Below are 27,284 nucleotides of genomic sequence, written 5' to 3'. Positions count from 1 at the left end.
ACAATTATCATATTTGAAATTATATTTTACATTAATTAAATTACGCGCGTAATAGTGCTGCAATCTGTACACTGTTCACTTTCCAGCACTAAAATATCGATTCTTTGCATTGCCTCTTCTATTCAGCTATCGATACGTCTATGCATCAATATTTGTGTTCAGTACGTCGGTAAGTCGGTATGGTGAAGAACGTGAAGACGCGCGCTGATTTTTCTCCGACAAAATAATAAAGTTTAACCTGAGCAAAATATTAATTAAACAGTTCTGAAGATTTTCATTACAACAAAAAACAATATGGACTTCGATGGCACACAGTCGTTGAGCAATATTTTACAGCCGGAGGAGTTGCAACTAGTGCCAGACAATGTTCAAGTAAAACTGACGGCATTCATTGAAAAATTTTCAGATGAATATTGTAAGGAGCGAGCTGCAGCAAATCGCCTAGGTAAGTAAGAGTAACATTTTTATTAGCTTAACAATTGCTCTTTTATTTTTACTTACGCTAAGAAAAGCCGGCACATATAAAAGTCAGAAAAGCGCTAAGTAGAAAAATAAAAATGACAGCTAATAGGGACACACTGACATTAGAGGAGAGAATTATGGTTCATTTTGAATTATACTCGCAGCTCATTATTTACTTGGCTCCCACTGATAAATGTTTCCAGTTACAAATTTGTTTTATTATTTATTATTAGAAACAATGAAATTGCATCAATTTTTAAGCAATGTTATACTTTAGTTCAAAGAAAAACTGCTAGTATTCCGTTTTATTAATGATCTTCGAACTAGTCAGTTTGTTTATTTGATGACTCGTTCATTTAAATGACGGGACTTTAGTTGATATGTACACACTTGCCAGATATATTGCAATTTTCGCTTGTACGTCGCGTCAAAAGTTGTGCAAAATTGTTTTTTGGGTATAAAATTGAGAAAATAAAGGAATTATATATTGCATTGAAAAAATAAGAGCATTCCAATTATGGATCTCAGTGGTCCGCAATCGCTGGAACAAATTCTTGCGCCGGATGAGCTGGAGCAGCTGCCAACCGGCGTGCAGCAAAAACTTAAATCGTATATAGACGGATTTTTTGATGAATATTGTAAAGAGCGAGCCGCTGCGCATCGTCTCAGTGAGTAACGTGGTCTTAATAAGAAATTATTAAGCTATAATATATGTGCATATATATTTAATGTTACTTTTCCACTGTAACACAAAAATCTAAAATGTGGCCTAAATTTTTTCTTCCTCTTCCTGTCAACAGCTGAAACAGAACAAAAGAATGAAGAGCTGCAAAGCCAACTACTCGATAACCAGGTGAAGTTTACTAACTTTGAGCAAAATGTAGCCGAGTTGCGCAACCAGCTGGATCAAGTGTCTGCCGAGCGTGATCAGCTGCTGGAATCTGTTAAGAATTACGATCAAAATTTGACCACATTGCGCAAGGAGAAGGTATCTTTTGTCGATGAGCGTGACTCACTGCTGAAGGTGATCGAGCGGCAGAATGGCGAGTTGGAACGCTTGAAGCAGGATCTGCAGACTTATCAGCAGCAGCTAAGGGCTGCCATCACAGCCAAGTGTGAGGCTATCGCCCGTTTGGATGAGGTGCAGAGCAAGGAGGTATCGCTGGATATCAAGGAGCGGCGCTTGGAGAGCGAGCGTGCCATGTTGCAGAATGAGATTCAAGTGCTCAGCAGCGATCTAAATCGCAACAATGCCGAGTTACAGAATCTGCGACGTGACCATGCTATGAACACCATGCACTTGGAGGTGCGGCTCAAGGAGAAGTGCGATGAGCTGCAAATAGTCCAGAACCAGAATGCACAGTACTCGAAGACCATTGAAGACTTGAATAAGAAAATTGAGGATCTCAATGAGACCATGTTCCAGCACAATATGGCAACCGAAAAGTTTGTGGACAAGCTGAAAAAGGAACTCGACTCGAAAGAGAAGCTGGTGGAGATCTATAAGAGTACAGAAAGTGAGAATGTCGCTGAGCGCAACGAACTGCTCAAGGGCATCTCGGATCTCAAGCGCATGTTGACCGATACCACGGATCAGTATGGTGAGCTAGAAGCAGAGTTCCAGCTCGCGAAGCAGACTCATGCCGAAGAGCTGAATGAAAAGAATGCAACTATTGAGTCTTTGAGGACAGAGATTGCGCATGCGAACGATCTGCTGAAAGAGGCACAAGAGCAGAGCTTGGAGAGCGCCATTTGCAAATTGGCGCCGACGGCTGCCGTTGCCAGTCGTCTGATGCGCTCTGACATGTCGCTCACCGAGCTGTACTCGCTGTACGCCAAGAACTCCGAGGAGCTGGAAGCAAAGAATCGCGAGAATGCTCAACTTAAGTTGCAGATCAAATCAATTGTGGATGAAATCAATGAGCGTGCGCCTGTCTTCAAGAAGCAGGACGAAGACTACAGCAAACTGACCGAGGAGCATCAGCTGGTGCTTCAACAACGGGACGAGCTGGTGGACAAGAAGCTGGCACTCGAACAGGAGCTGGAGCAGGCACAATTCGATGTCACGCGCCACGTCAAGGAGAACAAAAAGCTGAAGCAATCGCAAGTCGATTTGAGTCGCCAAGTTTGCTTGCTGCTGGATGAGCTTAATTGTCTGCGTGCTGGAGTGAATCGATCTCGCAGCCAGACACCGCACGGCGCCGTACACAACTCCAGTGATGCTATCAGCCGAGATCTGGTCACATTCGAGTCCATTGTCGAGCTGCAGGAGCAGAATGTGAAGTTGCTGGCACTAATCCGTGAATTGACATCCGAACTGGAGGCCAATGAGCAAAAGAACGATGAACTGCAGCTGAAGGCATACGAGGAGAAATTCGAGAAGGCCACCAAGCGCCTGGTCGAAATGGAGGAGTCTCTTAACCAGAAGAACAACACAATTTCTACCTTGATTGCCAAGTGTGAGCGCTACAAGAAGTTCTATTTCGATGCCCAAAAGAAGTTAGGCAGCCAGATCATCGATTTGGACGACTCCACCGTGCTCATCGACGAGTCCCAATCGGAACAAGCAAAGACAGTGGAGAAAACGCAACAGCTGGAGGCAGAAGCCAAGTTGGAGCGACGTATACGCAGCTTGGAGCAGCAACTGGACGATGAGGCGAAGAAGTATGCAGCTCTCAAGGAGAACTACGACTACTATACCAGCGAGAAGCGCAAGAATGATGCACTTGTTCAGGATCAATTTGATTCGATGCGCAAGGAGGTCCGAGAGCTCACGTCCATCAACTGCAAACTGATGAACGCCTCCGAGTTCCAAAAGGAACAAATGGAACTGCTGCACAAGGGTATAGCCACATACAAACAACAAATAGCCGCTCTGGAGGATCGCACCAAGAACTACGAGAAGACGATCATTAAGCATGAGCAGACCGTGCACATGCTCAAGGACGAGGTGATGTCTGCCCATCGCAAACAGGTCGCATCCGAGACTGAGGCACACAGCTTGCGCCACGAGAATCGCATACTCAAAGAGACAACGGCTCGTCTGCAGGCCGAGAAGGAAGGTTACAATCGTGAGCACCAGAGCCAAGCGCTGCTACTCAACAACTTGGAATTCATCAAAGCAAATCTGGAGCGCTCTGAGACCGAGGGACGCTTGCGTCTCGAGCAGCGTCTCGATGATACAGTGCGTGAACTGTCCGCTCAGCGTCGTCATTTCCAAGAGGAGGAGGAGAAGTTCCGCGAAACGGTGAATGAATTCAAGCGGCAAGCGGAAACAGCCAACAAACTGAAAGAGGAAGAGCGTCTACAGGCTGAGAAGTGGCACCAAGAGCTCCTTGGAGTTCGCGAGGAGCTCGCTGCGAAGGTCAACCAAGTGAATGAGCTGAGCAAGAAGTTGCAGGAGAGCCTCACCCCATCCAAGGATGAGAATCCCATTACAGCGGCTAATAAAAAGGCACGTGAATTCGAGCTGCGTTACGAACAGGCCAGAATCGAAATTGAATCGCTCTCCAAGGAGCTAGCCAAGGCTCGCGAGCATGGCGATCAGTTCTACAAGATGTCCCAGTCCGCAGAGAGCGAAATCAAACGATTGCATGAAATGCACGCTGAGACCGTGGCCAAGTCTGATGCAGAAATCAAGAAATTGAAGAGCTCTGAGGCTGAGCTGCAGACACGAGTCACAGATCTGGAGGCTGAACTACTGCTCGCCAATGTAACTGAACAGAGCAAGTCCACCAATCAATCGGATCAGCTGAAGACCACCCAGGAGGAGCTCAAGACTGTGCTGGAGAAACTGACCGAATCGGGTCGCACCATTCGCAACCTGCGCACTGAGAACTCAACGCTGGCCGAATCCCTCAATTCCGTCGAGGTCAAGTATGCAAATGAGATGATGCTACACTCCGCTGATATTCAGGAGCTGACCAAATTCAAGGCGGACTTCTTGAAGGTATGTTAAAAGTCAAAGATCTGATATTGACTCTACTGAATAATAAATAATATTTGCTTCTAGATGCAAGACGAACTCAATCAACTGAAGTGCGGGCGTGAAGCTCTGCAAGCAGCCCATGATGAACTAAAAAAAGCAAACTCCGAGGCTCAGGGTCTGCTGCAAAAAGAGAAAGAAGAGTCAGAGAAACGTGTCGCTGACTTGAACGCGCTCAACTCCAGTCTGCACGATCAGATTGAGGCACTGACCACGAAGCTAGCGGCGCTCGCCAAGTCGGCGTCCAATCAAAATGCTCTCAACGATTCGCTGCTCGACAGCTCTTCCACCTTGGATTTAAATAGCTCGTCGGCTCTGGATGATGTTAAGAACAGCGAGCAGCTCCTGAAAATTATCAAATTCTTACGCAAGGAGAAGGATCTGTATGCGGCTAAACTAGATATTCTAAAAGCAGAGAATGCACGGCTCGTCTCGGAGCACACGATTCTGCAGAAGAAGGTGGACGAGTTGAATGGTTACCTCAAGCAGGAGCGCTCCAAGAGCGAAACCGATGTTGTCTCAGCTGCCAAGCATGAGGCGGTGCTACGCAAGATAGAAACCCTCAATGCCATCACCGATAGCAATCGCATTCTACGCGAGGAGCGCAATACGTTGACCAAGCGGGTGAGCGAGCTGACGGAGCGCATTAGCAGCTTGGAGAAAGAGCTGTTCCCGCTGCAGTGCAGCAACAAGGAGCTAACATCCAAGATTGAGGAACTGAATGTGGAGAACACCTCGCTGCGCACCGAGGCCATCAAGTGGCGTCAACGTGCCAATGCTCTGGTCGAGAAGAGCAACAGGAACCCGGAGGAATTTAAGCGCTTGCAAGGAGAACGTGAGCATCTGGCCAAGCTGCTGACTGCCGAAAAGGAAGCAAGCAAAAAACAGTCGGATGAACTGGCTGCCCTCAAGGCACGCTTGGACAACGAGCTGCCAGCGCTGAACAAGCTTTTGCAGCTGCAGGATGAGTCGCGTAAGAAGCAGATGGAGGAGGCCAATGCGCTCAAGCAGGCGAACACGCGACACGCTCAGGACATCATGGAGCTGAAGAATCGCCTGCTCCAGAAGGAGGAGGAGCTGTTAAAGGCGCAGGAAGAGCTCGAGTCCAAGGATAAGACCATACAGGACAAGGAAAGCAAGGAGCTAATGCTGCGCAAGCTGGCAAAGCGCTACAAGGACTACTATACGGGCCTGCAGGCACAGACTGGCGGCACCGATACCGTTGCCGAGCTGGAGAAGGTGCGTTCCGAGTTGGACGAACTGAACAATACCATGCGCAGCACCAAGGAGCAGCACGAACAGCTGCAGAAGGAGTACGATGATCTCAAGTCACGCTCCAACATGGATCAGGACGGCGGCGAGGCCAAGCAGAAGATCGAGCACCTACTGCAGGAGCTGACCGTAACCAAGACCGAGCTAGCCAACCAGGAGACAACGTTTGCAGGCACCAAGACCAGCTACGACGAGACTGTGCAACGTCTGGAGAAGGAGCTGCAGGAGCACATTGCCAGCAACAAGGACATCAATGCTCGTCTAACGCGCGAAAATGAATCCCTTCACATGAGAATCAATCAGCTGCAGCGCCAGCTCGGATCTCAGCAGTCCACTAAGCCATCAACCAGTTCTGTGGGCATGGTTGAGAAGGGCAACATCTCCGAATCCTCGCCACGCACAGCCAATGTGAAGCCCATGTCTGGCTCGGCTACCGTTCAGCAATCGGCCACGGTCACTCCATGGCGTGGAGGAGAGACGCCCCTGGCTAGCATTCGTCCAATTTCGGTGCAGAACAGTCGCACGGCTGCCATACTGCCCACCAGCCAGCAGCCAGGCGCCTCTACCTCTACTTCGACATCGACGTCCACGTCATCGGCTGCCGCTGCTTCGGGTAGCAGCAGCAGCAGCAGCAGCTCCTCCTCCGCTGTGGGCAACACGGCTTTAGTGCCGCCACAGCAGCAGGTGCATACCACAGGCAGTGCCACCTTGGAGTCGATGGCATCTTCGTCGCCCACATCATCGCACACAGATTACATGCCCTCGACCAGTTCGGCGGCTGTGGCCGTGGCGGCCATTCCGCCCATGGGCGCGACAGCTGCGGCGGAGAGCTCCCAAGAGGCGGAAAGTGTGCAGCATCCGCAACAGAATGATGGACAACTCTTTGCGGGCGGTACACAGCAGCAGGTGGTGGCACTCGTCTCACCGCGTGTAGAGGGCTCCTCGTCGTCATCTTCTAGCAGCACAACCACATCGACTTCCACACAGAATCCAACTGTTCCTAGCGTCCAGGAGGCGAGCATTCAACAACAGCCCAGTACCTCGGGTAGCAGCAGCAGCTCATCCACTGTGGTGAGCAGCCACAGTCGCCACACGCCATCCAGCAGCAATGTAACCACCACTCAGGCAGGATGCTCCAAGCGACCCCGTGATGTGGAGGGTGACTCCTCCACCAATGCTGAAGAGGGTGTGCCCGAAAAGATCGTAAAGCTGGCAAAGCGTCTGCGGGCGCCTATGCACGGCGGAGAGCTGTCTGCCGGGCATATTGGCGATTCTGGCATGGATGTGGATCAGATGCCCACATCGTCGCAGCGTGACCAGGAGGATGATATTCAGGTGGAAGACTCTGATGATGAGGAAGAAGATGTGTTGGGGCCCATTGATGGCGGGGATGCTGAGCAGGAAGAGGGCTACGAGGACTCCTACGAGCAGGACAACGAAATGGAAGACAATGCCGATGCACCTGATCAGCACAACGAAGTCGACATTGAACAGGTGCAGATGCAGGCTCAAGCCGAGGGACAGTTGCTCGAGGATTCGCCTGCCACCGTCTCCACACAAGAGAATAATCAAAGCCAGGCCATAACCAGCGGCAGCGGCGAATCGAATGCCCTTCAATTGCCGCAAGCGGAGGCCAACTGGAAACAGCAGGCGCCTTCCACATCCTCAGCAGCTGCACGTCGCACTGAGAGGTTAGCATCTCAATAGAACTCTAATGAAGATTGTGACTATAACTTTCGCCTTTCCCGATTTTAGCTCCGTTGAAATCGTCAGCTCCCCACAAGTATCCAACTTTAGCGAACAGACCACATGCGTAGAGGCGGAGGTCGATGGCACAGCTGTGGCAGAAGCCGCAGCAGCAGAAGACGAAAGCGCCGGCACGAGCGTTGATTGCACCGCCGCCCTCGCCAGCTCGCCGCAGAAGCCAAACGAGGCCGCCGAACAGAGCACCAGCAGTCAGGCTGCCGAGGCCAAAGACAAGTCAGATGAAAGTGAGACAGCCGGTGCAGAGAACGTGAGCGAAGCAGATGAAGCCTTTGCCGAAGAGACAGCTCCTGGTCAGGCAGAGGACTCCCAGCAACAAAGCAATGAGAGTAAGTAGAGTTGGGATTGTTGTGCAAAGAACGATAACTAACTGAGCTATAAATAACACACAGATCCAAATGTGGGAACCAGTCAGTCCGTAGAGACAGATAACCCGGATAACCAGGCCGAAGGACCCTCGGAAGAAAACGAGGGCGCCGATGGGGTCTCATCAGAGGGCGAAAAACAGGCTGTTGAAGTTGAGGTAATCATCTAAATAGCTTATTGTACACCAAGAAGAGTATCAATATCTACAAATGTATTTATTTTACCAGGAGGAAGGTCGCGAAGCTGAGGCCACGTCTCCATCGGAGAACACACGCTTCCGCACGCTGCGCAGCACAGTGCCCACACGACGCGGCGGTCGCTCTTTGATGCGTGGCGGCAATTCAAACAATAATAACAACAACAACAATGCCAACAGGCCGGCGCGCATTGTCTGGCAGCGTGATTCTCAGCCTGGCAACATGCGCGGAGGTCATCCAGGTAACCAAGACCCCAACATGCCCAGCGGATCACCCAACACAAATCGTATGTTCGCCAATCGTTCACGTGGCCGTCGGCCCATGCGTCGCCCCGGACCAAACAATTTCAATGCCGGCGGCGGCCCCGGCGGATACCCTTGAGAAGAGAGCGAAGAGTCTGGCACAGGCTGACTTTAATCCATACTGGTAGTTCATAAGGCTCTAGGCATTTAAATACACATATAAGACCAACTGAAAATACAAAATACAAATATTAAATGCTCAACATTGTATCAAAACAAACTATGAATTATGTCCCAAAATGAAAGAGGAAAGTGTAGCGCCGTCAGAGCCTGCCTTCTGGCTAAGCTATTCTTTGCTCTATGCAGCTAAGATACCCGGGCTAGATTCCACGTTCCTAGAAGTTAATCTTCATTTCCTTCCACTGTAAGCAGATATTTCATTAATCAATCTGCAAAGGAGTCGAATACAAAGATTTCAGTTTTGTTGTTTTTTTTTTGTTTTGTTTATTTAGATTTGTTAAACCCTAACTCTGGAAACTGATAGATGTATCATCATCTAAGATCTTGGGCGCTCCTTCTTTTCCTTGTAAAGTGCCAACAGGGAAACGTTGGCAACTTTGACGACCTTGAAACGGACACCGGGAATATCACCGACAGCGTGGCCCTTACGACCGAAACCGGCAACCAAAACCTCGTCGTTCTCCTCAATGTAGTTCAAGCTACCGTCACGGGGCACGAATGCGGTAATCTTCTTGCCGTTCTTGATCAGCTGAACCCTCACGCACTTGCGGATGGCAGAGTTGGGCTGTTTGGCTTCAACACCACTGCAAACAGAGAGAATGAAAATAGGTTTTAATTAGTTAGTAAAATAATATGATAGCTAGCAGATGATTTTAATTCAATTTGTTGTTGTTTCAGCCGATAACTCACAGTATAATCCTGTGATTTGATTTTTATAATAAACAAAACACAAAAATATACTGCGAGACATCGAATGTGTTCAAATAATTCAAATTAAAATCTTAACAAATTTAGAATAAATCTGTTACTTACACCTTCTCAAGGACAATGCCTTTGGCGTGGGATGCACCACCGAAGGGATTGGCCTTCCATCTGGTGCCCAAGTGAGCCTTCTTGTAGTCCTTGTCGGCCCAACGCTGGTCGCGACGGTGGTTCACATGCTTTCTGGCAGTGCGCAGACCTCTAGGCTTGCCTGTAAATAACAATCACATTATTGTTCGTTCATTTACTTATACACTCAAATGTATATGCATCTAATTGGTTTTAGGAACAACAAACACAATGTAAACAAATGGCAAATGGAGCGGCGGGTATTTGAGGTTAGTTTGAATACGTCGTTGTGTGTTGGAATAAATATGAAATCTTGTACAAATAACAATTATAATAATTCTATTACAAAGCACTTTGACTATTACACAATTTATTAACTTGATATGTTAGACGATTCTTTTAATATTAACGGATTTTTTGCAGACACAAAATTGTATCCCAAATTGCAAAATTGTAGCTCGAGAAGTTTTGAACAAGTTTAAACGCCGGCTCTTTTGTATTCACTTACATTTGCTGCTGCACAACTATTAAAATTTGTTTTGCACTTTGTTTAACAACGCAATATGCGTATTTATCACAAAAATCACTCTTTTTTAACCACTCACCCATATTTTTCCAACTATCTCAGGCAATGGCGGAAATAAAAGAAAGAGGAAGAGCTCAATTCCTCTTCTTCGCGGCAATGTTTGTAGAGCTGATTCGAATATATCGATATTTTGAAAATGGAACACAAGAGGTCCGATAGTTTTCGGCGCTGCCATTTGCCGCTAACAACTCTGTTGCAAAGTGCTACCCATAACAATATGCAATAACTTAACTGTTATTCGAACATTGTTTACCCTATAAATATATAATATACTTGCTTTGATAGCTAAATTTATTTTCTATTAAAATATGGTGTAAAATCGAGAAAAAAGATTTGTGCAATTTTTTAGAGCATAAAGTAGATCATATTATTGACTGATGCATACTCCTTAGCATCTGTTATGTAGCGCAGCAAAAATTCATAAACAAAAAGGTATTTCATATAGCCACACTCACTAAACAAACGGGCAGTTCCTAGACAAACATCAATTTCTCTTGTTATACGTTACGGATAAAATACAATTTTTTTTCGAGTGCACCCAAAATGAGTTCAATTCGCAAAAAATTGGTGATTGTGGGCGATGGAGCATGTGGCAAGACGTGCCTCTTGACTGTCTTTTGCAAAGATAGTTTCCCCTTGGATTATGTGCCAACCGTTTTCGAAACATATGTCGCAGATGTGGAAGTTGAAGGATCACAGGTTTGTTTAATTAGTTGATTCACTAAACAGCTACGCCATTGTTATCTAGAATGAGCAATGCTACAGGTATACGCACTTTTTTATTTATATTGTACTGATGCTTCATGTGTGTGCCTATACATATATAAATATAAAGAGAGTGTTATTTAGTACAGATCTTATTTTAGTTTTCGCAATATGCTGGGCCCCTATTCAATGTATGATTCACGTCGAGGTTATCGCAATTCTCTGCTGCTTTTCTGAGCAGCAATCCGAATTTGTGTTTCAAGTGCTCTTTCAATACGAAATTTATACATATATACATATATTTGGCTAAAATACATGTTTGCTGTACTTATATGTTTTTCTTTTCTCAAGGTGGAATTGGCTCTGTGGGATACTGCTGGTCAGGAGGATTATGATCGCTTGCGTCTTTTAAGCTATCCGGATACAGATGTTATTGTCATGTGCTTCTCCATTGATTTACCTGATTCGCTGGAGAATATTCAAGATAAATGGATACCCGAGGTGAAGCATTTTTGTCCAAATGTTCCCATTATTTTAGTGGGAAACAAACGAGATTTGCGCCATGATCCGGATACCATTAGGGCAAGTGTTATCAACTCCAAGTCTTAAGTATTTACTAAATCACATTTTTTTTATTTCGATTAGGAACTATCTTTACAAAAGCAACAACCCGTTCAAACGGAACAAGGTTTTACTATGGCTGAAATAGTGAATGCTTTTGCATATCTCGAATGCTCAGCCAAAATGCAGGAGGGCGTGCGGGAAGTTTTTGAAACAGCGACCAGAGCCTCTCTACAAGTGAAAAAGAGAAAAAAGAGATCGGGATGTTGGAGCTTATCGTGTAAGCTGCTCTAGTTGAATATGATTATCGATAAAAGTATCCTATCGAAAGTTACGTATCCATTTTCGACTCCATCCGTTAAAATTATATTATACAGACTTGTTGGTAATTTTCATCAAAAAGTATTTCCTGCCGCTTATAACAAATTAACGAATGATATGAAAAATGTTAAGAAAACAAACTAATAAAAGATATTTCTGATTTTATAACTTTTTTTATATTTATAGATAATGCAATGGAAAAGTACTTTAGAAAATTCAATTTGAAGTACACGTTAAAGAATATTTTTGGGCTGGATAATAAGTTGGTATTTCCCAAGTTATTTCCTATTCTTCAATAGAATAGCGGGAAATAAATTAATATCTTATCTAATATAATATTGGAATAATCAACTCCACCAATTTGCAATTCGATCTGAAAGGGTTTTGCCGTTTTTATCACCTGTAGCTTATCAATTAAAATTCAAGGCACCCGAAAAGCGTATTCAACCATCTGATAGACCTTCGTATTTAGCACTATCACGTGCCAAGCCCAATATTTTCTAATATACCCACTATAGAGTATGATAAGTTAAGCCTTATATGCAATATTATATCACGGAAATTTCGAGAAGTGACCAAAAGTCAAATTAAAACCAGGGTATGAAAAAAAAAAACTGTGCCATGCGATAAGCATAATTCAAAATAAGAGCTCTTATTTTAGAGTTTATTTTTGGTTTCACATTTAACAGTCGGTCGCATGTGCGCGCATTGAATTATTTGAAGTTCATAGAACGCTTAATGAATTCCAATACCGATTCCCATGATTTGCGCTTTTTTTTTTTTTAGATGTTTTGTCTTTTCTGTCCAATCATGCTAGTTCATATCTTGAACTATTTCATAATTTATGGCAATTATTTCAAGCCATTTAGCCAAAATTGAGTGTGTGTATGTGTGTGTTATGCCGGTAACCTGTTAACTGTCGAAATAAAACTGAAAAAAACGTGAATGGATCTCATTCAAAATAACTTGTTAGTGGAAAAAGCCACAGCACACACACTCAATATACCATAATTACTAATACAAATATAAACACAAGCGGGCAAACATGCCTGATATCCATACAAAACAGAAAGAAAAAACTTCCCTTCTTCTGAGATACAAAACTTAAAAAAAAAAAGATACAAATGAGAAAAATAGCATCGAAATTGAGAGAATTCTGAGAAGAAGCAACAGCAGCAAAAGAAACAACAATCAACACACTTGATTGTATTGGTATCGGTATCGGAATCGAAATCACATTGCGTATACGTATAATGTATGCGTTTGTGTGTGTGTGTTTGTTGCTGTTGTTGTTGTTTAGTTTTTTTGGCAGGCCATTTTGTCTGACAAGCGCTAAGACGAAAGCAAGGGCGATGGCAAGAGTGTCCACATGTTAGAGAGCTAGGCTGGGAGAGAGACAGAGAGAGAGAGCGAGCTTACACTCTCAGCAAAATTCGTCTCATCAAGTACCCTACGCACAGCCATCATATACCCACACAGTTGCAGTTACACTCAAACATGCGCACAGTCTTCTGCTTGGGCAGCACGCCATGTTTTTAGTTTCGCCGGTTGTTGTTGTTGTAACATTTTTATGTTGGCTAACGTTGAAGCTATTATTGGAGCTGCTGCTGCTGTTACTGCTGTTGTTGTTGTTGTGTCATTTTCATTCACGACGCCGTATGCACGTTAACGTAGAGCGTAATCAAAGAGTTGGGCTAGGTGGTCGGTTTAAGGCGGAGGGACGAGAGGCGACAAAGTTTCGTTCTCTGATAATGTGCGTTTGAAAGAACGCGCGAAGCACAACAACAAAATGCCGAAAGCAAACACAAACACAAGCACATGCAAACATCAAATAAAAACACATGCTTCGTGTGTGCGTGTGCACGTATTTGTGAGTCCGAGCGTGTGGGAAGGTGCCTTCGTATCGCGAAGCAGCCTGCTGCGTACTGTTTTTGCGTTGCTTGTGTGTTTGTATTGGTGCTGCTGCTGCTGTTGCTGCTGCTATTGCTGCTGCTGCTGCTATTGCTGCCGCTGCTGCTATTGCTCTTGTTGCTTTCTGCTTTGTGGTTTATACTGCCAACACATTTCCATTTCCCTTTAGTTATCTTTAGTCAGTCGCTCGGATCGGTCGGTAAGCGCGCGATCAATTACGTATTGGAAAGCGCCAAAGCGCCGCTGAGAATAGAATACCAAAACAACAGCTTAAAACACGAAATAAAATATAAAAACAAAATATAATAAAAACAACAACACAGAATAACTGAAATAAAACAAAATAGAACATCTATTTAAAACGAATCCCAACGAATTTATTTGAAACGCGTGCCGTTCGCATGCGGAGGCAGGTCGCACATTTCATATGCTACACATATGTACAAAGAGTAATATACCTATAGAAGCATACACATACACACATGTACTTGCAGAGAACGGTACACGGGGATCGTACGAACAGCTGCTAAACTGCTACAGATAATCAGATACAGATACATATACTAGAAGTATTTATAAGCGCGTTCGCTCTCCTCGTCTTGCGTTCGGCTCGGTTTCTAAATTGAGGCGTTTTTTACAGTTAACTTTCGCTTTTTTTTTGTGCTGTGCTGCGGTTCACGTTCGCTTTCTCGCATAAGAAATTCTTTGCACTGCCCACGACTAGGCGGCCAGAAATAGATCAAAAAATACAAAAACAAACAAGCAAATACGACCACAAGAACTAGAGGCGCGACCGGGTTCTAATTTGAACGAAAAAAACTCAAATACTCAACGAATTGAAAGCTGCAACAGACGCCACAACAGCCAGACATAACACAACAGCAACGACAACAACAACAACATCAAAAGGTAAGCGCAAGAGGGCTAACACACATACACTCAGACACACACACACACAGAAATGCGCGCGCGCGCAGTCAGCCAAGTATACAGCCAAGTTACAGATGAATGGCTAAAAAGACTTGGCCTTATGCCTGTGTCACATGACCGCGCCTCGCCGCACCGCCCCTGCCAGGGCCAGAAACGAGTTTTTTTTTTTTTTTTTTTTTGGCTAAGAGAAACAACCAACAACAACACACGTCGCGCCGTCTGGCAGCAACTTCAATTGAGACTCCGCACACACCGGCCGGGAACTTAGTCACAAATTGTTAATGTTCTAACTTTAAGTCCAAGCAAAGATGCAGAGCGACTCGACGCGACGCGACGCGACTTTAATATATGTATGTAGATATATATGTATGTACATATACATATGTAAGTAAGTTTAATGTCGTCGCCGTCTTCTTTGGCTTTGGCGTGAAGAGTCATCATGCCAATACCAGGAATCAGGAACCAGAAACACGTTAACACGTAAACGGCTTTCGTGTGCCTTTTATGGGCGTTTTTCGCTGACGTTGTTTCGTTTCGATGTTGCTTTTCAGTTTTTGCTTTCCTGAACTTGAAAAACAAGCGAGAAGAAAATCAGCTTAAGTCTAGATCGATATTTTTACAGCTACAGCTGCAGCAACAGCAACAGCTACAACTAGAAAGACGTGAGATAGTTATGCAAATGCGTTACCAAGAACTAATTGGCCAGAACCCCTTCTTACAAGTAATTCACGTTTATCTTAATGCCAAACACAATTATCATACAAATTACTCTGAAACTGAAAAAAAAAAACCTCAAAAATTGTTTTATAGTCGGTTTTTAGGCAAAAATAAATAGGCATAAAAATAAAGCAAATAAGAGTGCGCCAGTTGAGAGTGCTCGACTGGAAAATGCCCTGCAGTTTTTTTCCTTTTTCGATATTGCATAGATTGTGCAAGCTGTCCAATAAATGTAGTGCTCAATTAACAATATCAATATATCAAATTGGGCAGTTCTAGTGCCCCCAAAGTGATAAGGCCAACGACTAAAATTTGATATCGGCTTTAATCAATTTCCTGGAAATGGAATAAATTCTTGATAGGCTGATTTGCGTAAGCTGTAGACGAATTTATTAAGAGAACTTGAAATATGTGGCGTAGAGATATACATTCTTCTTCTTACTTTTGCCCCTTACATAATTTTGGTCAACATGCATATACTTTGCTCTCTCCTTGTCAGTATTTTCAGGGTATCAAAAAAAAGAGCGACACACCCTTTCTACCTATTTTTTTGCGAGTGCTATGCTTATCCAGACATGACTGTGCGCTGACTCACCCATAGAAATCCCACTAAAATAGCATAGGAAACAAAAAAAAGTCAAGAAAATAAAATAATATATACATATGTTGGCATTTGCTCAAGGCCTTTTGCTCTGTCTTTGATCTTTGGGAGCGACTTCTTGACTTTCCTTTCAAACCGGTTGCTTGGTAGAACGAAAAGAAAAAATCAAGTCAACTTTTAGTTGATACGTTATTGACATCTCGCGATTATATCATTTACATAATCAGTTAAAAGAAGAAGAAGAAGAAAATGCATATCACCTACACAAATTAAAGCAAAAGGTATTTAGTGGGAAACGTGTCATCGACACGAGGCAAGCGCGGGGGAATAGAATTCGTGAATGAATATATAACAGAGAGAAAGCAAACGGTACTCAAGAGATAACCAAACAAAAGATTATAAAAAATTTAATAAATTTAAAAGCAAGCACTCATCCAGATGTGCGGATGTAATAAATGTTATAATATAATATACTACTTGAAGATAAAGAACAAATATATGTAAGATTATGTGAAATTTAGTTGTAGTCGACTGAAAGGTGTCCTATCTTGCTGAATATGAGTTGTCCTTGATAGCTATATCAAGGAAATGTGTTTCTTCTAAGAAATGTATTCTTGAATATGAATATATATTAGAAAAATTCATATCTTTTAACTATGTCATGCAGATAGTATAGTATGTATGTATGCATATGAAAAGAATTACAAATTAAATACATGAAAGCTAAAATGACAGCTTAATAAACAAAACCATTATTCTACTTAATATATAATATGAAACCTTAGTTATCTCTTACCAAAACAAAGATTGTTAATTCAAATGGATATGACGTCAGTAGGATCTCAAGAAGCATTAGAACTGCCAATGACGTTGAAGCTGCCACTAAAACTGTTACAGATACAGATATAGATAGCAATTCTGAATCTGATTCATACGTTAACGTTCTCAATATACCAAGACACCCAATTACATACTAATTGTGGCATGTGTCTGGCAAATATTTCAATTAAATTAATTAATAAGCAAAAGCCAACTAGGCTAAGTAGCAAATGGCATGGAATAGGTATTTATTAAGTATAGATTGTTCATATATATATTTATTTATCTATATATATTTGAGTTATTTGTGTTGCAGTAAACAAGTTTTATGCATTTACAATGCAACATAGAGATAGAAAGAGAGAGATAGAGACATTCAGTCAGTCAGTCAATCATTCATTGCCAAATAACTGAGATTTCAAGCTTCAAGTTTTTTTTTTATTTTTCAAAATTCTTGCGGGTTTTTCCAAGCGTCTTTTTTTTTTCGTTGGATATGCCTCAGCGCGCTTGCGTGTGGAACCTTAAAGAAATACATATAGATTTCTATATATACATACATACATTTATATAAATTGAGTGCACACAAAATAACAAAATAAATCTTTCCACATCTTATGAAAAAATAAAAATATTATTGCCCCACAACGAAACTTTTACGTTAATCAGTTCAGAAAATATTTACATATTTGCAGTTGATTAGGGCTGAGCTGAGCTGATAGCGTTGATAAGCTTATGCTCCGAGTAGCTGGATGACAATTCAAAATTCACAAATGCAGGTTTACAGCTTGTTTGTGATTAAATATAAGAGTATAATATTTAACATTTCTGTCTTATCAGATTTGCTGTAAATTCGAAAGCGTTTTGGCGCCAATGTCAAAACAACGGGGAGCACAGCGCGTGTATCTGTATTTGTGCCTGTAAATGTATCTGTATCTTTTACTGTTTGTGATTGAAGCTTGGCAAGCGCCTGATTAAAGGCACTTGCAGATAACCTCGTCAAAAATCAATTTACAATACATTTCCATTTAGAAATCAGCGTCAAGTCTCCATGTGTCTATCCCTCTCTCTCTCTTGCTCTCTCTTTGCCACTCAAATGTGTATGCAATGCAATTGCTGCTGGTTTGTAAATATATATAGATACAATATTTGTATTAAGATCTTATCAGATTTGCTGTAAATTCGAAAACTTTTAGGTGCCAATGTCAGAGCAACGGGGGCACAGCTTGTATCTGCACCTCCAGCTCCAATTGTATCTGCGGCTGTAAAAGTATCTATAGCTCTCAATAAATCTGTATCTCTTTAATTGTGCGTGAGTACTACTGTGCTTCAAGTCACGTGCTGATAACCCCATCAAAAATCAATTTACATTGATAAATCTGTGACAAGTGTCCCTCTCTTTCTCTTGCACACTCTCTCTCTTTTTCTCTTCCCCTCTCTCTCTCTCTCTCTCTCTCTCTTCCTCTCTCTCTCTCTTTGTGCGCCCCTCGAATGCATCTGAACAAATAATTGCCAAACTTAGTTGAATTTTCCATAATTTGAACATGTTAATTGATTTTGAATCGCATGCTCCACTTCCGACAAAGAGTGCTCGGGCACTGAAACACACACACACACATTTGATTTGTATATGTATTTCTTTTTGGGGCTCTACGAGACCCAGGCGACCATTGATCGCTCCACTAATTGTTCATTGACACTGGTAGTGCCACCAAAGAGCTGACATGCCTTTTTTCATGCCGATAGTGGCGACAGCAACAGCAACAGCAACAGCAACAACAACAACAGTAACTGGAGCTGATAAAGTGCGTCCCGCATCTGCTATATACTATAAATCTACATACAATATATAAGCTTTATAAACTTTATAAGCAACGTGCCGCACAGCTGTTAACGAAAGGAAATAACTATCTTAAGTATACCAGACCTCGAATTCATTTGCAGACAGTTGAACTTTAGTCTTAAGATAATTAATATATTAGGATAAAAGTGTGTATATATGTATATGCATATATAGATATTTATGTCTATATCGATATTTTAATTATACAGAATATAAATTCATTAAACGTTTCTTCAATCATTTCATTAATTAAAAAATTCAATTCAACTTCCTTAACTGATTTGTGTTGAAACTCTAAGTAATTAAATGATCTTGTTAAGCATATCTGGATAATATTGAATAATTTCGACAAATTTAAGATCTCTAATGGGATAACATTTAGCTTATTATGCGCTCTTCTTCTTCTCATCAGTGAGAGAGTCCCACATTTGTGATAATTACTGATAAATATTCAAGAGATTGGAGTATGAGTTTGCATAATCCAAATCAAATACCAAACTGAAATCAATCCTTGATTATTCCATGCCTATTTCCATTTCCGCTTTGATGTCTCATTTATGTGAACCAATTATGAAGAATTGATATGGGTCGGCCAGACATGACATTGATATTCTTTCAGCCAACCTTCAATCACTATATTATATCATATATATATATATCATATATTGTCAGGAAGTTTTTGATGAAATTCTAATTTAAGCCTTAAGTGTGCCATTCGTAACAATTAGTTCTTAAAAAATCAAAACTTTATTTAAAGATAAGATATGTATATGTCTAGATATATTCAGTATTCGCTGTATTATCACTTGCTGAAAATTGAAATGAATACCGCAAGTTTAGCCAAAGATGTCTCATGTCTGATAATAAATTCATTTAAAATCGTCTATAAATCTCCGTCACCTTCTGCGCATGCGCAACTTTTGGACTTTAAACTGTGAGTCAGGTGAATGAATGTTTGGCATCCACTATGACTGTGACTCTGACTCTGATTAAGAGTCTGACTCGTGCTCTGACGCTGTCTTGGTGTCTGTGTCTGTGGCTGTGGCTGTGGCTGGGTGAAAGGCCGTTCAATGAACTTGGCAAGCCCAAGCGCCGTCAGTTGCTTTAAAATGTTTCACAAATAATTTGGGCCAACTTTTGGAGTGGCGCACGCCCAAAAACAAGAAACAGCTATTGTAGCTCGTGGCCTTATACGGGCGCTGACAACAGGTTGGCATTCCAAAAAGAAACTCAAACAGAAGCATTGGCTAATTAATATTTTGAACAGAAAATCATTTAATGTAGCTACAAATTATGGAACACACGCACACACACACGCGCACATACCACATGTTTTGAGGAAAAGAGACAGCCGGATATAAATAAAGTACACAAACAAAGAGGGCGCATAAGATAGACACAGAAATGCTAACAGCTACATATCTATGTATCTACATAGATACGTTTACATATGTACGCACAGTTATGCTAAAAGGAAAACCCAGCAATGGGAAAAGCAATAATGCTACTTGTTGTCGGTCTGCCTGAGTAGTGCTGCCTCTCTCTCTCTCTCTCCCCTTCTCGCTCATTTCTTTGTAACCATATGTTGTCACCTATAATATTTATTAATTCAATCGACGGGCATCAGTTTAAGAGCTGTCAGCAATCGCATTGAACAGCTGTAACCAGGCATCGAAGGTGGGACGAGGAAGGAGATGGAGAAGGCGACAGGGATGGGGACGGACATGGTCTGCAGTGGCAAGCGGGCTACTTTAGCTGATGGATGGACGCTAGTGTTTGCTCACAGCGGGATTAGCTTACAACCAGGCTAAGGACAACAACTCCGCTCCATGCCACATAGCATCTATACGCAGTGTCTGTGTGGCATAAATGACATGAAACGCCGCCGAACCCAGCGCCACGGCAGTGCAAATAAAAAATAAGCCTGTTTACAGAACAGGCAGTGCACGACTAGCAGATACTCTCTAAAAGGTTATATAAATCTGAGGGATTAAAACAGAGAGGGATAGAGACAGAGCAGGTGATAAGGATAATAACGAAAGAATAGAGAGAGCGAGAGCGTAGGTATCGAGTAAAAGACCAGTAGAGGGAGAGAAAGAATGAATTTTCAATAGGCATCGAGAGAGTGAGAGAGAGAGAGAGAGAGGCAGAGAGTCGAGGGACAGTAGATATCAAATAAAAGGATGGTAAAGAGAGATAGAGAGTAGCCAGAGACATAAGAATGCTCTCTAAGAGAAAAAATAAAAAAACAAAATACTTGTATATAAGTAACCAATCCCTTATTTTAATAAACCAATCAACTTGGCGCACAAATGCAAGTATTATGGTGTAATTTCCATAGACACCCGCTTGCTACGCACATCTCATATTTACTCAGAGGGTATTCCTGGTGTTGGGTTTGCGTTTGGCATGGATTCAGTCTGTCTGAGTTGTGCAACTGGGCGCGTTCTCCTGTGCCGCAGTCGTTGTTTTGTACTTTGCACAAAAACCAAATGGTTCGATTTCGTTCAACAAGTTGACAACGAACGGTCTATTTATAGTTGGGGTTAGCTGCAAGCCAGTTAGGAGTAGACACAGAGAGCAACAACAGGAAGAAGAAGAAGAAGAAGAAGCAGCAGCAATAGTAGTACTTGTCTGGCTTCGCTCGGGCAACGTGCTGAGCCGTTTCCTACCGCCCGGCAAACACTTTGGCCTGACCGTTGGGCAAATAAAAAATAAAAACAAAGAAGAAGCAATCATGAAATACGAGACTCGCGCCAGCAATAATAACAATAATAATAATATTGCATAATAAACAAAAGTGTTAAAGGGTTTCGACGACGCCTATCTTAAACCACCACAAGCACAATCAACATGGTATATATGTATGTATATAGTCTTATATGATGCACCATAAATTGGGTTAATCTAGGAAATCGAATAGATTGGTCGAAGCAAGTCACATGTCGCCCGAATTTGGGTTACCAAGTGGCCTTAGTGGACACACTTATCTGGGTGTTTAGGCCATGATGGTGCAACAAATCCGTATCTTGGTCAAACGCAAATCTGGTTGAATCAATTGATTTATGCCCTGCATTTCAGTTTATTCTATAGTTTACGAATCGCTGGTGTTGCTACTTAGCAGACAATAAACAATTTACAATGCTCTAATCAGCAGCTAATCGCCTGGGTTTTATTTGTTTTTTAGAAAACATTTACGCCCGGGGTTGCCAGGCAATAAAATGAGCAATTCAAAACCGCAAATAAATAACTGTACATGCGGTAAACAGCAGGGTTGTCAAGTGCCACGAATATGTTAAATAATCTGTGTAAAGCGGCCATTCATTAGCATTATACGAATATCTATGACAAATTGCTGACATCGTAAATCTTAGCCAGTTTGGGTGTTGCCTTTATCTAGGCTAGCCATATGATTAGCCCAAATATATGGCTGGATTGGAGGATTTGAATGAGGGCTGGGATTTAGCCTTATGATTTGAAGTGAGCTGGATGACAGGCGTTTATTGAAATATATGATATATGATATATAACATATACATATATATATAAATTAATATTAATATTTATGTATATAAATCGTATACTTGTAGTAATTAAATTATAACTTTATAAATAATATCAACTGTATAAGTATAATCATCCCTGATTGTATTTATGTTTGGCAAAGATAAGCTGCTTAGAGATTCGACTGAGATATACAGCGTGAGTTTTTTTAGTATAATATGAAATGAATTCTTAGTAATAAATATGTAAAAACAGAATTACTTTCCTTGAATTCTTCTTTTCCCATTCTTATTATGAGAAATAAACTCTAAACCATCTTTACTCAAGAACTTGCTTATGATAAATTACTAAGTTTAAGCCCAGTCGAGAAAATCTTTATAGCAAGCCATTATATATGATGTCTTTAAGCCTTAAGCATCATAACTCATCTTCTTCATTAAACAATTAAAAGCATTTTGTATGCCTTACAAATGTCGTTAATATCTTAATTGTGGGCTTATTATATATTATATATGTACTGGGCTACTGTCCGATAAATCCACATTTCACAATGTATTTTTCAGGCAGCGCAAACATTTTGTAAGCCAAATAAATGTGTCGCAACAAAGTGTTGCAGTACTTTGCGTTTATAGCGGTCATAAGCCCAAATGCCTATGCCTATGCATTCGTATTCGCATCCAGATCAGATTAGATAAGGCCAAAAATAAAGAATCAAGGTCGTAAGCTTTGCCGCGCAAGTGCAAAGAAAATGAACCAAAAAAAAAAAAAAAAAAAACAAATCAGTTAAAAGTACATAAAAAACAATATATAAATATTTTTAAATATATACAAAAAGATTTCTTACATCTATATACAGAAGCAAAGAAGATTAAATAAAAAACGGAAAACATTTGCGAAAAATTGAGGAAATTTGTCAAAGATTGTCATGTCGGAGTGCTTGGAAAATTGACGAACAGCTTAAGCACATATTATATTTTTGGAAAATAAAGAAAACGTTACATTTGTTTTTATTTTTTATTGCGATCGGGTTAAGCAGCTTTTGACGCAGTTGTTGTCGTTGTCGTTATTGTTCGCTTGACATTGGCACTGGCTTTGGCATCGAGGTGGAGGAGGACGTTGACGTTTGACACCCACCCCCAGCAAAACGCATATATAACACCACAATTGACGTCGTTGAAATAAACAAAAGCCAAGCATAGATAAAGATACAGATACAGATACAGATACAAATAATGTCAAAGATACAGATACGCATACATTCAACAGCTGCAGATACAAATAGAGATAGAGATAGCGATAGAGATAGAGATAGGCATAAAACAACAAATGTGTTATAAATACACGTGACTAATTATAAACATAATATGATATTATACACACATACTTACATACATACATATATGTATATATAATATATAGCGCCATGCTGTGTACATTGAAAAGGGAAAGTGTATTTCCGTTCAAGGGGGCGTATACGCAATCTGTGTGAAGGCTATGCGAGAATATTTGTGTGGGTGCTCTTCGGCTGATAAAAAATACAACAAAATAAATACCATTTGCATAATAATTATTTGAGCACATATACATATATCCCTCTATTAATAACTAAATTTATATAATATTTATCAATTTATATATCTGCATTGTTTTAGTGTTAAAAAATTGAAATGACTTTTTTTTTTGCAGCTGCAAGATGCCCACACCGCATACCAGATCCCAGGATGAACTATCGACTGTCAATGCTCTCGTGTCCAAGAATCCGGACACGGACAAGAATAATGAAGAGGAGGAGGAGGAGATTGATACGGCAGCGGTCGTTGTGCCACCGGACAGCGGCTGGGCGTGGGTGGTCATGGTTGCCTCGTTCCTCTGCTGCACAGTGATCGACGGCATCGTCTTCTGCTCGGCCATCATCCAGGAGGAGCTGATGAAGGAGTTCCATGTGAGCAAGTTTTATGTGACCTTCGTCTCGTCGCTGCTGAGCGGCTGCTACCTGATGGCCGGACCCTTTGTCAGTGCCTTGGCCAATCGCTTTGGCTTCCGTCCGGTGACCATTGCCGGCGCCATCTTCGGCGCGATCTGCTTCGGCCTCTCGTACTTCGCCACCAGCGTGGAGTTCCTGTTTGTGGTCTACGGCATCTTGGGTGGCATTGGCTTCTGCATGGTCTACATACCGGCTGTGGTCATCATTGGCTTTTACTTTGAGAAGTGGCGCGCCCTGGCCACAGGTGTGGCCCTCTGCGGCTCCGGTGTGGGCACCTTCGTCTTTGCTCCCCTCACGGATCTGTTGCTGGAGAAGACCGGCTGGCGCATGACGCTGGCTATCCAAGGCGTCATGATCTTGTCTTGCGCAATCTTCGGCCTCGCCTTCCGTCCCATTCAGCCCATTACACTGGGCGTCACCGAGGACGGCACCGTCGTCGACGAGGAGAAGACCAAGCTCAATGGCCATGGCAGCACGGTGGCTCCCACCCCGCAGCTGCATCAGGCGGCGTTTACCAAGCCGCTGCCCGAGGGTCGCTTCGCCTACTCCATGCCCAACTCGGCACATAATACCTACATGGGCGCTTCGCAGCGTCATCATTATCCAACGGCTGCTGAGATCTTCAAGGGCATGAATCTGGAGCGTCGTCCGTCCGGACAGGGCAGCAAGGGCACGGAGCTGAAACAGTTGCGCAAGTCGCAGCCCACCACGCCCAACGGCGATCCACAGCAGCTGACTTTCAATCTGCACAAGGAACTCACCACAGTCGGCGAGAACGAGGAGGAGGCTGAGAACGATAATCTGTTGGAAACCGAGGCCAAGCCCGTCAGCATTCAGGCACGCAGACACACCGTTTCCGGGCGTCGTCCACAGGATTTGGCCAAACGCGCCGCTGGCGGCCATCACGATCAGAACGGCCATCATCATGGCCAGTCGCAGTCCTCGTCCCGTCCCATGTACAGAGATGATATCTTCTTCACCGGCTCGCTGACCCGCATCCCGCAGTATCAGTCGCAGACCTCGTTGGCCTACCACATGTCCGTCACGCGTCTGCCCACCAAGCAGGACATGCTGGAGGACAGACAGAAGGGCTGCCGCATCTGCCCAGAGGCAGTGCGTCGCACACTCTCCACGATGCTGGACACCAGCCTGCTCAAGTCGCCGGCATTCATGTGCCTGGCCTTCAGCGGTTTCCTGACCATGATGGGCTTCTTTGTGCCCTTCTCCTTCCTGACGGATCGCGCCGTTGACGCTGGCATGGCCAAGGAGTCGGCTGTTTCCGTTATCTCCGGCATCGGCATGATCAACACCTTCGCTAGGATCGTTTGCGGCTCGATGAGTTCCTTCCCCAGCGTCAAGCCGCTCTGGCTCAACAATGTGGCTCTCACCGCCGGCGGCTTGGCCACCATCTTCAGCGGAGTGGTCATCAATGCCACCACCCAATGGGCCTTCGCCGTGCTTTTCGGCATCTGCATCGCCTGCTTCTCGGCGCTGCGATCACTGATCGCCGTCGAGCTGATTGGCCTGGAGAAACTGACGAATGCCTTTGGCTTCCTGATGCTGTTCCAGGGTTTGGCTGCCACCATAGGCAGTCCCATAGCAGGTAAGAGAGGAGGAGTCTGCATGGAATTGGACTTGATTTGATTTGATTTCTTTCTCTGCCCTAACAGGTGCCTTGTATGCAGCTACAGAGAGCTACAATGTGGCCTTCTACTTTGCTGGTGGACTAATCCTGCTATCTGCATTCCTCTGCTATCCGCTGTCCTGGATATCCAGCTGGGAGCAGAAGCGCAATGCCAAGAACGAGTCACTATCTCCAGCAGCCTAGAGAGACAGAGACAATGGAATGCCCAAACATTAATTGTCTATTGATAGCGCCCCATTTGTACCATTAAGTGGTTAGTTTAACACTAATTGCCAATCACTCGATGTTGTTGAAGATATTGAAAGCAGCGACAGCAACAGCAACAGTAACTGAAAAAGCAACTGAATTAGTAACTGAAAAAAGCAGTGAGAGCAGCAGCAGCAGCAACAGCAGCAGCAAGTCGTACGAATTGCTATAGCTGCTCAATGCCTGCTCGAAGCATGTACTTGATATGTCGTCGTATTTGTCTAGATCTAGATTAAGTAGCCTTACTCTAAGTGTAATGTTTGTGCCTTTTGCTTTATCGAGTGCCTCGCCTCAATTTAAACATACACATACACACACATACATATATAGACACACATATATTAAGCTTTAGTATTGATTGATCAATTTGTAACTAAAAATTTATAGATATATATATATTCAATCATAAGTGTGAGACGCTCTGTTGAGTGTGATCCGAACGACGTAGAAGACGATCAAGATAATAATGATGTTGATGAAGACGATGATGATGATGTTGGTACCTATATCATATTTAGCAGCTGAGCTTATGGCTGGGCCACAAATCGACTGCCAAGTTAAGAGAGATGAGAGGACGACGTTGCATTTGTTTAGTTTAAGAAGTTCAACTAACTCTATTCGGTAGCTATTGCTCCCCCGCCCCGCCCCAGACTTGTTACATAGTTTGTACATATGTAAGTTTCTAGTTATAAGACAAGCAAACACAAACACAAACACACACACAGAAACACAACTTACTGCTCTTGATTATTGTTGTTGTTGCAGTTGGGTCATTGCACCCAACTATCCAAGCCGTACTCCGCGATCCGTTGTCAACGCTTCGCCTTAGCTGATTATAAAAGCAAACAAAACGTTGGCCCTTCACAGACACACACACACACACACACATAGATATAGACAAATAGTTATATGCATACTCATGTTTATCAACTGATACTGTGTAGAAACCTTAAATAACATCATATCTATAAAGAACAATAAACAGCGAGCAGACAAACAACACAGCATACCAACGCGTATAGTAGAGCTATGTACACTATTTAGTTTATTTAAAAGTTATATACATTTTACAACAAAATGAAACATTTAATTAATTTACAAAATGAAAATAATTTGTGTTTTTATTATTCTATTATTAAATATACAAAATTTGATCAAAATTACTTTAAAGCGTTTTATATAATTGATTTCAGAGCTGCTAACAATTTTCTTGAACTAAAACAGTTTGAGATTGTTGGAAAATGTTTAGATATATGGACGATAGCAAGAAATTATAAGACTAGACATTTATGTCTACTTTTCTGGACATGGAATATTATCTAAATCTAAATAGTCAAAAATCAGACAACAGGAACTATTTGGACTAGCATTTCTTGGCAATCGCGTAACCAGAGTAGACCAAGACCATTCCATTATCTCTAATTTTTGCTGTTCATATATTAAATATTATCTAAAGTATTGATTATATTCGAACTTCCCAACAAAAAAAGCATTTGTAAATAATTCTCATGTCTCTCTTTATATAGAGAAATATTTTTCCATAACAATGAAATTC

The 27,284-nt window shown here is 42.5% G+C and overlaps 4 protein-coding genes across 6 annotated transcripts; 3 read left to right on the top strand and 1 right to left on the bottom strand.

The window, feature by feature from the left end:
- The first annotated feature begins 166 nt into the window (after positions 1–166).
- On the top strand, positions 167–8,568 carry LOC6579510 (nucleoprotein TPR). Of its 2 annotated transcripts, none has more exons than XM_002005368.4 (6): positions 167–445; positions 1,263–4,411; positions 4,475–7,410; positions 7,475–7,812; positions 7,876–8,006; positions 8,077–8,568. In XM_002005368.4, the coding sequence occupies exons 1-6, from the start codon at positions 295–297 to the stop codon at positions 8,425–8,427; spliced, it is 7,056 nt and encodes a 2,351-aa protein (XP_002005404.1). In that variant the 5' UTR covers positions 167–294; the 3' UTR covers positions 8,428–8,568. The 2 variants fall into 2 exon arrangements, with proteins under 2 accessions (XP_002005404.1, XP_015019205.1); XM_015163719.3 differs by lacking the exon at positions 167–445 and adding an exon at positions 867–1,130.
- LOC6579508 (40S ribosomal protein S23) lies at positions 8,443–10,059 on the bottom strand. Its single transcript, XM_002005367.4, has 3 exons — positions 9,965–10,059; positions 9,342–9,501; positions 8,443–9,112 (listed from the first exon to the last, which is right to left on the bottom strand). The coding sequence occupies exons 1-3, from the start codon at positions 9,966–9,968 to the stop codon at positions 8,845–8,847; spliced, it is 432 nt and encodes a 143-aa protein (XP_002005403.1). The 5' UTR covers positions 9,969–10,059; the 3' UTR covers positions 8,443–8,844.
- LOC6579507 (ras-like GTP-binding protein Rho1) lies at positions 9,509–11,697 on the top strand. Of its 2 annotated transcripts, none has more exons than XM_044010828.1 (3): positions 9,509–9,628; positions 11,002–11,232; positions 11,296–11,697. In XM_044010828.1, the coding sequence occupies exons 1-3, from the start codon at positions 9,551–9,553 to the stop codon at positions 11,503–11,505; spliced, it is 519 nt and encodes a 172-aa protein (XP_043866763.1). In that variant the 5' UTR covers positions 9,509–9,550; the 3' UTR covers positions 11,506–11,697. The 2 variants fall into 2 exon arrangements, with proteins under 2 accessions (XP_043866763.1, XP_002005402.2); XM_002005366.4 differs by lacking the exon at positions 9,509–9,628 and adding an exon at positions 10,155–10,644.
- Positions 11,698–13,603: 1,906 nt separating this feature from the next.
- LOC6579506 (monocarboxylate transporter 10) lies at positions 13,604–26,840 on the top strand. The gene is made up of 3 exons (XM_002005365.4): positions 13,604–14,352; positions 23,541–25,441; positions 25,509–26,840. Exons 2-3 carry the CDS (start codon positions 23,548–23,550, stop codon positions 25,664–25,666), a joined length of 2,052 nt encoding a protein of 683 aa, XP_002005401.2. The 5' UTR covers positions 13,604–14,352; positions 23,541–23,547; the 3' UTR covers positions 25,667–26,840.
- The last annotated feature ends 444 nt before the right edge of the window (positions 26,841–27,284 follow it).

Source organism: Drosophila mojavensis, unplaced genomic scaffold, assembly GCF_018153725.1.
Source record: "Drosophila mojavensis isolate 15081-1352.22 unplaced genomic scaffold, ASM1815372v1 contig_80, whole genome shotgun sequence".
Classification (NCBI taxonomy): domain Eukaryota; kingdom Metazoa; phylum Arthropoda; class Insecta; order Diptera; family Drosophilidae; genus Drosophila; species Drosophila mojavensis.
This window is presented reverse-complemented; position numbering and strand designations above follow the sequence as displayed.